Source organism: Nerophis lumbriciformis, linkage group LG19, assembly GCF_033978685.3.
Source record: "Nerophis lumbriciformis linkage group LG19, RoL_Nlum_v2.1, whole genome shotgun sequence".
Taxonomy (NCBI): Eukaryota; Metazoa; Chordata; class Actinopteri; order Syngnathiformes; family Syngnathidae; genus Nerophis; species Nerophis lumbriciformis.
Genome location: NC_084566.2, coordinates 21,697,432 through 21,713,189, shown reverse-complemented (window position 1 = coordinate 21,713,189; position 15,758 = coordinate 21,697,432). Strand labels below are relative to the sequence as shown.

Below are 15,758 nucleotides of genomic sequence, written 5' to 3'. Positions count from 1 at the left end.
CGCTCTGCAGAAAACTGGTCTCCGAGGGGTTTTTCGCTGCAATATTTAGCTTTCTTCCTTGCCTGCCAAAGTCATCTCACAATAAGCATTGCTGCCAATGCCGAGCTTTGAGGTTTTGCATTAATTTATAGCCCATGGACAGACGGACATGACAGTTTTGTGTATGGATATGCAAGAGTATGTCCGTGTTTCCTTGCATGTTATGCTTCTGTGTGTTGCTGTCAACGCCCAATGCACCACATGCAGTATTAAAAAGTCAGGTCGGAGACATGTCCGAGATTGGCTGGGGATGTGACATGATCCTCAGCGGCAGCTTCTAGCTAAAGGTCGTCCGGCCCGCCCACTCATTACTTCCCTCGCCGCTCTTGTTTTTCTATCGAGCAAATGACCTTCATGCCTGAGATGTCGACTTTCTCCTCCTCATGGCGTGATGAGACACTCCTCCAGAGCTTGTGATTTGGACGATTACAATGATGGATGCTGAGCAATTTTTCTCGTTTCATGCAAATTCATCTTGCAACAGCAGCGTGACGGGGGGGTCACACACAATATTGATCAACATGGAGACAACTTACCACAATTATGAAAGTTACAGGGCCAATGAAGCTCCAGATGAAATGGTTGTCTACTCGCAGCCAGCATCTAACCAGGGAAAAAAAAAAAGTTTAGGGCCTGATTTTTAAAGGTTTGCGTGTACTAAAACATGTGCAAACTTGATAGCACACGCAAAGCTGATCTACTAAACTTTTGCGTGTTTGTCTTCATTAACATGCAAAATATATGCTGATCATCAAAACGCCCACAATAATGATAGGAGAAGATACAACTATAATTATTTAGCACGTGCTATGTGATTTATCAACACTAATTGCCGTTTTGCACGTTTTGGTGTATGCTGGCGTTTTTGTTTTTCAAATGTGGTTAGTTTTTTTTATTTAGGAAATATATTACTAATCTCGTATGCATACACAATCCTCATTTAAATAAGGCGGTCTGCATCACTCTCAATAGCACACGCAGTGTTGGTAGATCACACGCAACATGCCCACTCATTTTATTTATTGTACATGCTGTTTAGCGCCTGGTATTTGGATCTTAGTAAATCAGGCCCATAGTCTTTTATTCAACTCAACCACATGGAGTTGCCAGGCAACTACTTAAAAAGTAGGGCATTAGTTTGATGAGGCATTTACTTGTGCAAGTACTTGGATGAACAAGACATGTCAGTTGATTGGTCGGGTAAAAAGGAGGTGTTTATTTAAGTGGAGGCATTAATTTATTCACCTAGTGGTTAATTGAGGCACGGCATCCACGAGAGCACAAGGCAACGCCATTTCCCCCCACTCATGTTAGTATTATGAGGGAAAGAGGGTTAAAAAAACCTTCAAAATGAACAGAGTGGGAGTGTCCATTTGAGGAGAGGTGTCTATTTTTGGCGAATAATTAAGACAGCATCTATTAAAGCAGAGGCCATGGATTAAGAAAAACTACAAAATATATTGCCAAAAAAGTAAATACTGCATTACCTCATTTGATCAGTCTACTTAAAATAAGGCATCTATTTGTGAAGAGGGCTTTATTAATGTTTGCTTAAGGCTAAAATAGAACATGTCAACTAGTACAATGTCCAACCTTGAAACAACTAGTTTTTTGGTGTACCGAAAATTGGTGAAAAAAAGAAAATGGTTATTTGAGTGGGGCATTTATTTGTGGACACAGTAAATAATTGAGAGAGTAATATTTGTTAATGAGTGAGATATGTGTCAAAGACCGTATTTCCTAAATTATTGGAGGAATTTGTCATGGGGGTGTTCATTATAAAATGGTAGGGAAAAGTGTTTATTTAAGGCGCGGCGTTTTTTGTGACGATTAATTGCTACACAGCTTCGATTACAGCAGAGGCCAGTGTTAAAAACAAACAAACTACAAAACAGAATGACAAACGTTTAAATACTACATTAACTCATATAGTCAGTTTACTCTAAGTAAGGCATCTATATGAGGGAGCTTTTATTTGTACAAATGTTCCTTATAGGGGAACTATTATGCAAAACCAACTTTCCTTAACTATTAGTATCTGTTTTATGTATTTGGGATCTGCAAAGGTATCGAACATTTAAAATCAATCCATGGAGGCATGGCAGAGATATTTATAAAACAATCTTGCCTTCTTTCATACTTCGTCCAAACGAGCTGTTTGGAATTTGCCCAATTTGTGACGTGTTTCCCACTGGTGACTACAGCGGATTTCTCCATATATGGTAAAGATTTACCCAAAGGGTTTTACGCGAGTCCGCCATTGTAACCTGACGTTTTAGTCAATAAACTACTTATTTTTCCTCTATCCTCTTGTTTTGGGGAAGACTGGCTCGTATATGCACATGCATCCTCTGCTGTTGCCATTTTAATACAAAGTAGCATGTAGTTTTAACTTATTATCTGCCAGTACACTCCATATGTAAGCACTAAAAACAACAACATGGCCTACGGAGAGAAAACGCAGTCAAAGTGGAGGCACGTAAATAATACCGCCCACATAACGGTGAATCCTGTCAACTAGTCAGATGCCCAACTTTAAGACAACATTTTGTTTGGTGTACTGAGAATTGGGAAACAAAAGGAAATGGCTATTTAAGAGGGGGCATTTATGTGTGGACACAGCAAATAATTGAGAGACTAATATTTGTTAAGGGGTGGGATATGGGTCAAAGACCGTATTTCCTTATTTATTGGAGGAATTTGTCATTGTAGTGTTTATTTTATAGTTTATTTATAGTGGTGATTAATTGCTACACAGCTTCGATTGCAGCAGAGACCAGAGTTTAAAAAAAACAACCACAAAACAGAGGCCTCGAAGATTTGGCAAGAATTGAAACACTACTGTACATTACAGTACCTCCAGTAGTTTGTCTACCTAAATAAAGTAAGGCATCTATTTGAGAGGTGGCCTTTATCTGTTGTGTGTGCATGGAGCAAGACATCCTGGGTCAGGGGAAAAAGGGGAGGATTTGTTTCAATCCATTACATCAGCTCAATGCCAAAACAAGGTCTCATTGATTAGCTGCAAGATAATCGGCCACAGCGAAACGAGCGAGGCTCCTCTGACCACAGAAAGCTCGACTTGACCTCAGGACAGCATCGCCCTCAGACTTCAGCTCCAAATGTGTACTTTTAAACGAACTGGCAAAAATCTGTGAAATTAGAGTCTGCAGCACAACACGGTATGTTTTTTGGGATGAAAACGAGCAGAAGAAAAGTGCATAAACTTTAAACTGACAAGGTCGGCAATTATCCCCATGCAAAGAATAAAATAGCCCAGCAGGTCAGCGTGGCTCGCAGAGTAACATTCATTAGTGTTGCGGCTTTGCTCTTAGCCGTGACAGGGTGTAAATGTGCCAGAGGGGCAGAGGTGGGTTGCTCTTTGTGATATTACTATCATTAGCACAGAGGACGAAGATAAATATCCTCCCTTCTTGCACTTACGCTCGTGGCGTGCCGTAGCTGCGGTAGTCCACGGCCGCTGAGATGCCCACCACCGCCGCCGGGAAGAGATAGCCGACAATGTAGTAGTACTTCCGGCGGGAGAACTCGCTTTCAAACACCTCGACCAGCATGAGGTACAGCTGCACGCCTTCCAGACACATCCAGGCAAAGGCGGCCAGGAAGCAGAAATGGAGGACTCCGGCAATGATGGAGCATACCAGCTAATAAGGATTAATGTTGTTATTTTGGGTGCAGATCTGAATACAGGTGCAATGCTAAGATATACTGTATATAAATCAGGGCTGTCAAAAATTATGAGTTAACTCATGCGATACATCATAATAAATTATTGCATAAATCATGTATACACACAAATTAATCACACAATTTTTTTTGACTGGACATGCTCCTTTACCATGTTTTGAGCAAATCAATGGTGTGCATTCAAGTAAAACATTTTATAAAATTACATTCTGACAATTAAATTGCATTCATTTCCAGGTATTGGGGTTTTTCTTAAATTAATTTAAATTAAGAGTAATAACACTTGATTAATCATGATTAATCCATTTGACAACACTAACATAAATATATATAAAAAATATATATATATACATACACACACACATACATTTTTGGCATTTTTACCATACTATTCCTTAACTTTTTAGTGAATAACGCATACATCCTAATGAAGAAAAATTAAGAGTGAGCCATTTGTAGCCCGCAGCTCCTTTTTTACTGGCTCACAGCATATTCTAGAAATGAAATTCAATCTGACCTGCACCAGAATATTATAAATGAGGATTAGGAAACAAGACAAATAAACATTTTGCCTCAACACTTCTAATACGATGCTAAGGCTGCTATGTTTTAATTAGTGGTGTTCAATATCAGCAAAAACACAAGTATCGGATGATATTGGCTTGCATTTAAACTCTCCGATATAAACTCCAGAAGTCCTGCAGCACATTTACTTGTGCAAAGATATACTGCCAGTTAAAATGTCCTCCAATAAGCACACAAGGTGGATTTTGCAGTTTAGTGAAGTAATTTACAAAAGTAATACATGGTAGGCACAAGAGCAAGACCAGGGGTCCCCAAACTTTTTGACTCGGGGGCCACATTGGGTTAAAACAATTTGGACAGGGGCCGGGCTGTATATCCATCCATCCATCCATCCATTTTCTACCGCTTATTCCCTTTGGGGTCGCGGGGGGCGCTGGAGCCTATCTCAGCTACAATCCGGCGGAAGGCGGGGTACACCCTGGACAAGTCGCCACCTCATCGCAGGGCCAACACAGATAGACAGACAACATTCACACTCACATCCACACACTAGGGCCAATTTAGTGTTGCCAGTCAACTTATCCCCAGGTGCATGTCTTTGGAAGTGGGAGGAAGCCGGAGTACCCGGAGGGAACCCACGCAGTCACGGGCTGTATATATATATATATATATATATATATGTGTGTATGAATATGTATATTCCTCGCGCACTAATTGACTGAAACGGAGCGCAATTGCCACGCGGGCGCGATGATGTTACGTTATCGATGGGGAAATGCATTTTTAGACAATATGATTTGCCTGAGCGGCAAGAAGCACCGAGAGTAAAAAGCGGTAGAAAATGGATTAGAAAGGACAGATTTAAAAAAATAATAATACAAAAAAAGAAAAAAGAATATATACTGTATATATATATATATATATATATATATATATATATATATAGATATATATATATACGGTATATATATATATATATATATATATATATATATATATAGACACACACACATTTTTTTTTTTTACTTTTCTTTTTTAACTTGGGACTTACCGCAGGCCGGATTTTGGACGCTGGCGGGCGGTATCTGGCCTGCGGGCTGTAGTTTGGGGACCCCTGAGCTAGACACTCGTAATAAGTGTCCTTAATTGAACAATACTGCAGTCTATAAAATTATATGAGTCAATATAAACATGTATGAAATAATTAGAGTTTACTTACAGATACAAAGTCTCCAAGCATGTTAGAAAGTATCCAATTACAAGAGTGTCCGCATCAGTCAACTTAAACCGTCATGACCTTAACCTAATGAATAATATACACCATACAATACATTGTGTTTCCCAAAAAATATTTTTCTCCACTTTAACTTAAAGACAGCATAAGTCCATTCCAGCTACATTATATTTAGGTTAGTGTCTGCAAACCTACCATTGTTCTGTTTGAATAATTTCCCTTGATCAAGCCTTTTCTAACATTCCACATTACAAAATAATAAATGTATGATTGATTTGTGCTGATATCAGTTTGGAATAATATCCGAAGTACAAAAAAATTGTATCGGCACACCCCCAGTTATTATATATATCTAACCATGCTTTTAACCCATAACATTGGGTCTCACATTTGAACAAAGAGTGACCCTCTTTTCACTACTCTCTGCGCTGCACCAATATGTCACTTCTATCTTCAAACCGCCCAAGTAAAACCTAAAGGTTAATCACACTCATTAGCAAAGACTGTACCTTGAGTTCAGTCATGTTGATGCCCACCAGGAAGACCAGCTCGCCGATGAAGAGGTTGAGGCAGAGGTTTTTGTGGATGGTGTTGCGGTCGTTTTGCAGACCTCTGAAGAAGCAGAAGGTGTAGAGGCTGATGGCCAAGCACACCAGCGACACGGCGATGCCCATCCGGGTGATGACGGTCAGGAGGAGCTCGTGCACGCTCCCTTTGCCCTGTGGACAGACATGATGAGGGCCCTTGACCTCTCGTCATATAGTAGATTCGCTAATAAAACAAGTCTTTCTTTTGCTGCAGAGAGTGCAAAGTGGCTATTTAAAGAAGGCGCCAATTTGAGAGGAGGCCTTTAGTCGTACAATAGCTTGCGTACAACCACATGTTCATTGACTGAGAGTTGGGGAAAATAATGTGTCCATTTGAGGGGAGGTGTTTATTTGTGGACACCCAGAGAATAGTTTAATGAGATATGGAATTTACCTGGACCTAACATTATATTGTACAAACAAAGGGTGTTTAAACTTTTTCCAGCATTTGATGCTAAAAACCCATCCATCCATCCATCTTCTTCCGCTTATCCGAGGTCGGGTCGCGGGGGCAGCAGCTTAAGCAGGGAAACCCAGACTTCCCTCTCCCCAGCCACTTCGTCCAGCTCCTCCCGGGGGATCCCGAGGCGTTCCCAGGCCAGCCGGGAGAGATAGTCTTCCCAGCGTGTCCTGGGTCTTCCCCGTGGCCTCCTACCGGTCGGACGTGCCCGAAACACCTTCCTAGGGAGGCGTTCGGGTGGCATCCTGACCAGATGCCCGAACCACCTCATCTGGCTCCTCTTGATGTGGAGGAGCAGCGGCTTTACTTCGAGCTCCCCCCGAATGACAGAGCTTCTCACCCTATCTCTAAGGGAGAGCCCCGCCACTAAAAAACCCATCAAATGTATATCGATATACAGTACAGGCCAAAGGTTTGGACACAGCTTCTCATTCAATGCGTTTTCTTTTTTTTATGACATTGTAGTTTGTCACTTAAGGCATCAAAACTACGGTATGAATGAACACATGTGGAGTTATGTTTAACAAAAAAAGGTGAAATAACTAAAAACATGTTTTATATTCTAGTTTCTTCAAAATAGCCACCCTTTGCTCCGATTACTTTTTTGCACACTCTTGGCATTTTCTGGATGAGCTTCAAGAGGTAGTCAACTGAAATATTTTTCAATTCACAGGCGTGCTTGAGCTCATCGAGAGAATGCCAGGAGTGTGCAAAGCAGTAATCAGAGCAAGGGGTGGCTATTTTCAAGGAACTAGAATATACGTGTTTTCAGTTATTTGACCTTTTTTTGTTAAGTACATAACTCCACATCTGTTCATTCGTAGTTTTGATGCCTTCAGTGACAATCTACAATGTAAATAGTCATGAGAATAAAGAAAACGCATTGAATGAGAAAGTGTGTCCAAACCTTTGGCCTGTACTGTATGCTATGCTGTCTGAACTCCTGAAAACAAACGTCCTCTGCAGTTTGTGTTTTGCATGACAGTGCTATATTTTTGTTCATTTGTAACTCTGACCGAAGAAAAAACTAAAATAAATGTACACTGTAGAGGACGTTAGTTTTCAGGAGGTCAATTCATTGTGTTTTTTCAGACAGATTTTCATATTTTGATATACATTTGATTGGTTTTCCCATCTTTAATGTACAAAATGTGTCTTGCTGGAAAAGGTTTGGACACCCTTTGTTTATACAAAAGTAGATGCCAAATCTCAATGAATGAATGGCTACCTGTCCACAAATAAACACCTCCCTTCAAATAGAAACATTATTATTTTTACCAATGCTCATTCAATAAACTGACCTGTGTATCTCTGGTCATACAGAAGCACCCCTGGTGTAAACAGGCGCTCAATGATAGAATTCTATGACGGTGGAGGCCTAACCCCACTTGGTTACATTCTAGTTTGATCTGTGTAGCAGGATGAGAGATGTTAACGGGTTTCTGAGGTCTAGGAGAGATCAAAGATTTAAAAGCGAGCATGTTTGAAGACGGCAGCAGGCAAATGTGAAAATAGCCGAGTGGAGCACAGCAAATATTACATCGGTGGTCTGCAAAGTGAGCCAAATCCCCCTGTGATATTTGCACTTTTATTGAGGGCAAGAGCTGCAGCTGAGGTGCTGCGCAGGCCGTCGGCAGGAGGCTAAGCTTTGCCTTCAGGGGGTTCTGGTTTCAAGTTGTGGTTAAGGTTGAGGTTAAGACAGATGACGGGGGACAGAGTTCACGGGTTGGGGACGTATTATTAAATCAACCACAAACTGATCCCCCATATTTATTACGGCCTGGGCTCTTGCTACATGTGCCATTTGTCAGGTCATTGAATTGTAATTGCAATTTTGTGACCAAATGTTTTGGCAGACCACATCAAGAAGTTTGAGCTGCAGTCGTATCGTAATTCTCAGGGACATGAAACATTAGACAGTGACCACAGTAAAATATGTAATTGCAGTAGGTCTGATAATCGTACTCCCCTAGCCTGATCCACCATTTCATATCTATGGAGGGCCAACATTGAATGAATAAATAAGTCTTTAAATAATTTCTTAAATGTGACATTATTGATTAAAATTTAACTAAATTGAATTCTAATTTGAATGATTGTTATAATTTGAATCATTATTAAAATGCGTTGATTGTGTCATTAATTTATTTAAATTACAATAGAAATATGTTATGCAGTCATTCAATTAATAATTTCATGATTTATTTATTGATTTAATTAACCATTGACACATTCAAATAATTATTTGTGTATTTATGTTTGTTTATTTTGGCCTTTGTCAGTGCTTCATTAATTCATTTTGTCAATCTCACCCGTCAATGTCTGTAATTAATAGATAATTTAATAAATAATTGTAATTTTATATTAGATAAAGGTACAAATTACATTTGAATTATAATTAATTAATGACCCATTATTATATAATGACAATTATTAACAGATGAGATGTATATATTTTTTATCTTATTATCCTTGCTGACATGCTATGTGTGTGAGGGTTCAATAGTTTGGTCAGGACGAAAAATCTCAAAAAAAGATGCTGTACACACACTTCGATATAGTTTGTTAGGGTTGACAAGGGTATTTTTTTAATGGGACCAAAAATTGCACAGAGAAGAGCATTAACATAAAATGAGGACCTGATTGGATAGCTTTTGTGACATTTACATAACACAAATATTCATCCATCCATTTTCCACTACTTGTCCATTTCCGGTTTGTGGGTTCCAAATCTCAATGCTGTTTGATGAGCTAAGATTTCACAAAGAGTTCCTAAAATGGTAAATGGTAAATGGGTTGTACTTGTATAGCGCTTTTCTACCTTTCTAAGGAACTCAAAGCGCTTTGACACTATTTCCACATTCACCCAATTACACACACACATTCACACACTGATGGCGGGAGCTGCCATGCACGGCGCTAACCATGCCCATCAGGAGCAGGGGTGAAGTGTCTTGCTCAAGGACACAACGGACGTGACTAAGATGGTAGAAGGTGGGGATTGAACCAGTAACCCTCAGATTGCTAGCACGGCCACTCTCCCAACTTCGCCACAATTTTTGAGAAATTATGTGATATAATTAATACAGTAAAGGCCAAAAGTTTGGACACACCTCATTCAATGCGTTTTCTTTATTTTCTTTATTTTCATGACTATTTACTATTTATTGTAGATTGTCACTGAAGGCATTAACACTATGAATGAACACATGTGGAGTTATGTACTTAACAAAAAAAGGTGAAATAACTGAAAACATGTTTTATATTGTAGTTTCTTCAAAATAGCCACCCTTTGCTCCGATTACTGCTTTGCACACTCTGGCATTTTCTCGATGAGCTTCATGAGGTAGTCACCTGAAATGGTTTTCCAGCAGTCTTGAAGGAGTTAGCTCATCGAGAGAATGCCAAGAGTGTGCAAAGCAGGAATCAGCTAGAATATAAAACATGTTTTCAGTTATTTCACATTTTTTTGTTAAGTACATAACTCCACGTGTGTTCATTCATAGTTTTGATGCCTTCAGTGACAATCTATAATGTAAATAGTCATGAAAATAAAGAAAACACATTGAATGAGGAGAGGGTGTGTCCAAACTTTTGACCTGTACTGTATATTCCAAACCAAAATGCCTTCTGTTCGGTTGAATATGTTGGGTTGATTCTATATCACGCTGAATTTACGAGCTGAATTGACTGATTTCACGAAAAGCTTCAAAAATGTACTTTTAAAAAGCGTTTGGGACACATTATGTAACCTAAACAAATATTCCAAACCAAAATGTTGTCTACTTCATTTAAAATGTAGAGTATTTTATATTCTGCTAAATATCCCATAATGGACTTATCAAAAAGCGTCTAAAATATACTTTTGAAGAGCTTTCTGGACATATTATGTAATGTAACTCAAATAAATTCAAAGGAAAATGCAGTCTGCTGGGTTTAATATATAAGTTACTTTATATTCTGCTATATTTACCATCTTAAATTTCACAAAAAGCTTTCAAAATGTACTGTATGGGACACATTATGTGACATAAATAAAATATTCCAAACAATATACTCTACTACTGCTACTCAGTTTAAAATGTACACTATTTTATATCCTGCTATATATATCATCGTGGACAAAAATCAGTCATTTGCTGGGTTACATTTGCAGGTTATTTTCATTATCTACTCCCAACTAGAATGTCACAAAAAGCTTGTGAAAGTACTTTCAAAGAGCGTCCTTGTTACACACAGACACCGAGGGAGAGAGCAGAGCCGAGAAACAGATTGTTCTTCCATTATTGTCATGTCCGCGTGCTTTTTAGCTGTCATTTTAACACCGGTCCGTGTAGCGTTAACACTTAAACTGAGGTGAATTGAACTGCGCCCAAATTCAATAGCAAGCGGACCGAGCCCCGTCTCATAAGTGGTCTCGGTCTGCTTGTTTGGTAATGATGCCGTTCACACATGACCAAACAAATTCTAATTGCAGAGCAAATGCACCAACGTTCCTTTGAGCAGAAGTGAACATGACAAGTGTGAACACACCTTTACGAGAGCAAGAGGAGCGAGCTTACCACATTTCCTCGATGTGCCATGAGGATGGCGAAGTTGGTCAAGTGATTGCAGGAGCATGTGGTGTGGCTCTTGTTGGTATCCAGCAGCTTGCAGCCCTGAGTGGACCAGTATCCCATCATGCTTCGCTCCGAGTAGTTCCAAAAGGAACAGTTGGGATTGTAGTAGTGCTCCTTCTGCAAAAGCAAACAATTAATCATACATGAGCCCTCGCTGCAGTATGCATGGCCGCACCTTACATCTTCCAATGTGTGTGTGTGTGTGTAGATGTTGTACAAGTAAGTGTTAATTTATATTCTTTAAGTGTATTGAATTAGTTGAAGGAAACAGATGAAAGTGATCCAAATCAGCGAGCTAAAGAGAGATGAAATGAGGAGGAGACGTGACAAGGGTTACCACGGTAACACACCAGCAGGAAGTCAACTTGCTCCCCCAATTCTGCTTCTCTGATCTCAGCTAATTGCTACTCGCGCCGCACAAAAAGCACAACTATTCTTTTGCGTCTGGCAATCAAAATCCGAGCTGCAGCCGCTACGGTATTTAAAAGCCCAATGTCTCCGTGTGGTCTAGAGGGGGAGTGGTGGGCTTACATCCAGGTGCTCCAGCGTGAAGATCACCGGGTCGGCCACAAACACACGGCTGGACTCCTTGGTAATGGAGGCTGAGAGGATGTGGGAGTTGACCGTGAGCGAAAGGTTACGTTTGTCCGTGTCTCCAAGTCCCCGCAGCGTGGCGTTCTCCGTGCTCAGGAACTGACCCAGATGTTTGTACAGCACAAAAACCAGCTTGGCCACACCTGCAACAACCCACAGACAGAAAATCTTCAGGGAAGGAGAGCACAAAAGCAGAGAACAAATCATCCTGGCAGTGAAAATGGACATTTCACTTCTGGGAATAGTTTTGTTATGAATAGTTAATAGGGGTGATACTTCTCGCAAAAAAAAAAAAACTTGTGTGCTGAGTTTTCTTGTCTTACTGGATAATAAAACATAGAAACAAAATGGTAATTGAGAACTGTCCAGTCAAATAATATATAAAAAAAGATACGCATGTTTAAAATGCATAATTTAGGTCAAAGATACAAAAATATGCGATGGAGTGAAGCTGCAAATGTAAAACATAACATTTTTTAAAATCTTTTTATACATACTCAAGGACACTGAACATATATCAAATGTAAAATTTTATAATATACCAAATACAATATATATAAATATTAAAACTGTTTAATTGAAATAATTAATTCATATGCATAATATCTTTTTTTTTTTACTTTTAGTATGTATTATTTGTCTGAGAATCTTAAAAAATTGGTTTTGTTTTGAAAAAAAAAGCTGTTTTTTGTGGTTTAAGAAAAACATATTAACATTTCAATATAAAGTGACCTGAATACAGATTTAAATAATCATACAGCCTGCTATTATTCACTTAAATATGATTAAGAATCTGTATAGGTTTTCTTTTCTCCAGAGTGTAAAGTACAAATTAGCTGAATCAAATATAATATATAATAAATATAATCAGTGGGTAATATGAATCATAATAATACATAATTATTTATATATTATTTATAGTGCATCTCCTGGGGGTTTGGTATCTCTTTGAATTACCATTTGATTTAATTATGTAAGTGTTTTCTTGTAATGAAAAAGTTGCTTAAAATGAGTTATCATCCACACAGTAAAAGTTAATGGGCTAGGGTACTCGGGCAAAGATTAGGCCTTTGGCCAAGTGGTCAAAGGGTTGAAATATAAATAAAAAAATGACATGTTTGCTCCTTTTATTTAGTTGGTTAAAATATTTTAACAAAAAAGTGGAAACACATTTTTGAATCCAAAATGTTTTTATACACTCTTAACTACCTGAGGACTATTTTGTCCTTTAGATAGTCTATTAGGCTAAAACTTTACACTTAGACTTTAATTATGACCAATTTATGACCCTGTAACTCCGTGGTATCGGATTGATACCCAAATTTGTTGTAGCACCTAAAACTTTTGTAAAGTATCCAAACAACACTAGAATAAGTCCTTAATTATTACATTTCAAAAGAAATGTAGAGAGAATATGTTAAAACAGAATGTAAGCAGATATTAACAGTAAATTAACAAGTAGATTATTTTCTACCGCTTGTCCCTCATAATTTTGACAAAATAATAACATGGGAAATGACAACATGTTACTGCATACGTCATCAGCCAAATTAGGAGCCTTTGTAACCCGTTTGCTTACTACTAAAAGATAAGTTGTCCAGTATGTTCACTATCTTATTTAATGACACAATTGTTCTTTAATTGCAATAAGAAACATATGTTTAATATATCACAAGATTTTCTGTTCAAATAAAGCCAACAATGAAATGTTTTGTGGTCCCCTTTATTTGAAAATTATCGAAAAATATCGAAATAAATTTTTTTGCCAGTACCGGTACCAGTCCGGAGGCTCTGTGTGTAAGTAGCTCCCTAAAAAACATCTGTTCAGCTGTTAACATTCATTTAAATGATTAAAAAAAACAAAAAAACTATAATGTAGCACTAAAGGGCCGAGCAACCATGAAAAGTGATGCGTTAATCAACCTGTAGCAGTTGTGCCTTCTCACCGTTTTTACTGTTGACTTTGACCGTGTTGGAGGAGAGCTGAAGAGAGGCTCCACCCCTGCTGGTCTGAGGGAACCTGAAGTCTTGCACCTGGCCGTCTGTGCTCACCACATACACATCCAGCACTGAAAGTAAAAGAGAGGTAGGTGCATTAGCAATAGAGAGAATGTTTAACAGAGCACAAACAAGCTGTCAGGTGCATGTTTAGGTTTATTGTAGCAAATAATGCAATGTAATTGACAAGACTTCATGGAGCGCCATTTACTGAAAGCCTACAAGGTAAATGGCGGAGGGTTAGAGCAAGAAAATAAATAACAAGGGCCAGCTGTACAGCGTCCCGCCGCATGAATGTCAAATATTCATAAGATCAAAAATATCATTGAGCCTTTTACTTCAACTTCCCCTCGTGGCTTCAGACAACTTCGCTGCTCCATGAGCAAATCTCTGAAAATCCTCCAAATTCTGCCAGCTGCTGGGGGGTGCTCCCTTTGATGTGGGAAATTACAGAGGGGGGTAGGGGTGCATGAGGACGGCGGACGCTCTCACTGGCTCGCTCAAACCAGAAAATGGCCTCGCTTCCGTAGATTGATGGCTCCTGACAGACAGAGATGAGAGATTGCCCTCCGTTTTTGTCTTCCCCGTCTGTCTCAATTTTTTACTTCAAGATTTTTCGCACCCCAAAGTCTACTTGTGTTGTTTGAGAACATTCTGACCTGCTAATTGGACAGTAGCATAATTCTCTCACTACTTTTCAGCCCATTAAGAGGGGTCAGCTATTAAAAGGCTTGTTTTAGTTCAGTTCAGCTCACGATGGTACAGTTTGCAGCATTTAAATCCTGACCAGGCTTGTGGGAGGTGTAGGCAGATGGATTTTATCCCCAAGATTTAGGGCGGCAAAGTAGAGACGTTGGTGTGTAACAATGTGGCTTCCACAGCTAACTTTAGCACATGAGTTTGTTTTTGACATTTCTCGCCAAAATCTGCTCCACAAAAATCCTAACTTAAATTCGCCCAATATTGTTTTGAGATAAGAACTGTGTCTCGGGTAATTGTTACGCTTTTAGTTGCAAACAACCATTAAAGTAAACCCTGTAAGATTTAACCAAAACATCTGGTCTTATTTGCTAGCATTAGGTTATAGCTACAGATGGACATAACTTTGTTTTTCCAACCATTGGTAAAACGAAATTGAGTGTGAAGGACAGTGCTGAGAAGAAGATGTGGATGGTATTCATTGAAGTAAAGAAAAAATCAAAAAGATGACAAACATATCCCAGCTAGTCTGCACCATACTGAAGCAGAATGAGTTGACAACACCCATGTTGAAATGTCAAACATTTATCCATGAAAATATGGAGAACCTGCTGATGGTGACAAAGATACCGTAGAAGTCCACTCCGCTGTACATTATTTTTACATTACTTCATTAAACTACTGTAGTTGTTTGTACTACATTTTATTGTATTGCTTTTCATTTCATATTTGTTATCTTAGCGTTTTTTTTTAAAGACATGTTACATGTTAAAATTGTGGTGTTCTGGGGGACCAGACACCAATTAAATTGATTTCAAGTCATTTCCAATGGGAGACGTTGATTTGAGATACAACCAGTTAAGTTTCTAAAATGAGGTACTACTGCACCTGTTTCAACCAATGGAGACAAGCCAAGCGAAAGCACAAGGTTCGCATGTTTGCCCTCTTTCATTTAGCTGCATTACCCTCAATTCATGTCGACTGCAGAATAACAGCTCCTTACAAAAAGCATTAATCAGTCCTCTGGCAGGGGACAAAGCGGCCGATCGGCTTGGCTAACTACCAGTTATGAGAACTGGCTGGACGAGGGATAGGAGGAACAGAGGGTGCCGTGTGAATGGAACAATGTGGCTGAAATGGCGTCTTTGTTTCAGGTCTGCGAGTCGCTTGGAGTTCATCTTGCAGCACACGCTCAATGAGGCGACTTGGCGGGGTTCAAAATCAATGAGGTAGAAAGCGAAAGAAGGGCGAGCAGGAGTGCGATGGTTGACTGCACAATGCTGACTTACCTGAGC

At 39.1% G+C, this 15,758-nt stretch overlaps 1 protein-coding gene across 7 annotated transcripts in view; it reads right to left on the bottom strand.

Annotated features, from left to right (window-relative positions):
- Positions 1-15,758, bottom strand: part of LOC133618712 (adhesion G protein-coupled receptor L2-like) — a 230,169-nt gene that overhangs the window by 30,077 nt on the left and 184,334 nt on the right. For all 7 annotated transcript variants that reach the window (XM_061979315.2, XM_061979318.2, XM_061979317.2 and 4 more), the window contains 6 exons: positions 13,713-13,835; positions 11,704-11,909; positions 11,116-11,289; positions 6,016-6,225; positions 3,484-3,704; positions 576-642 (listed from right to left, as the gene is read on the bottom strand). In XM_061979315.2, the coding sequence (XP_061835299.1) occupies positions 576-642; positions 3,484-3,704; positions 6,016-6,225; positions 11,116-11,289; positions 11,704-11,909; positions 13,713-13,835 (1,001 nt within the window). The remainder of the gene's footprint in view (positions 1-575; positions 643-3,483; positions 3,705-6,015; positions 6,226-11,115; positions 11,290-11,703; positions 11,910-13,712; positions 13,836-15,758) is intronic.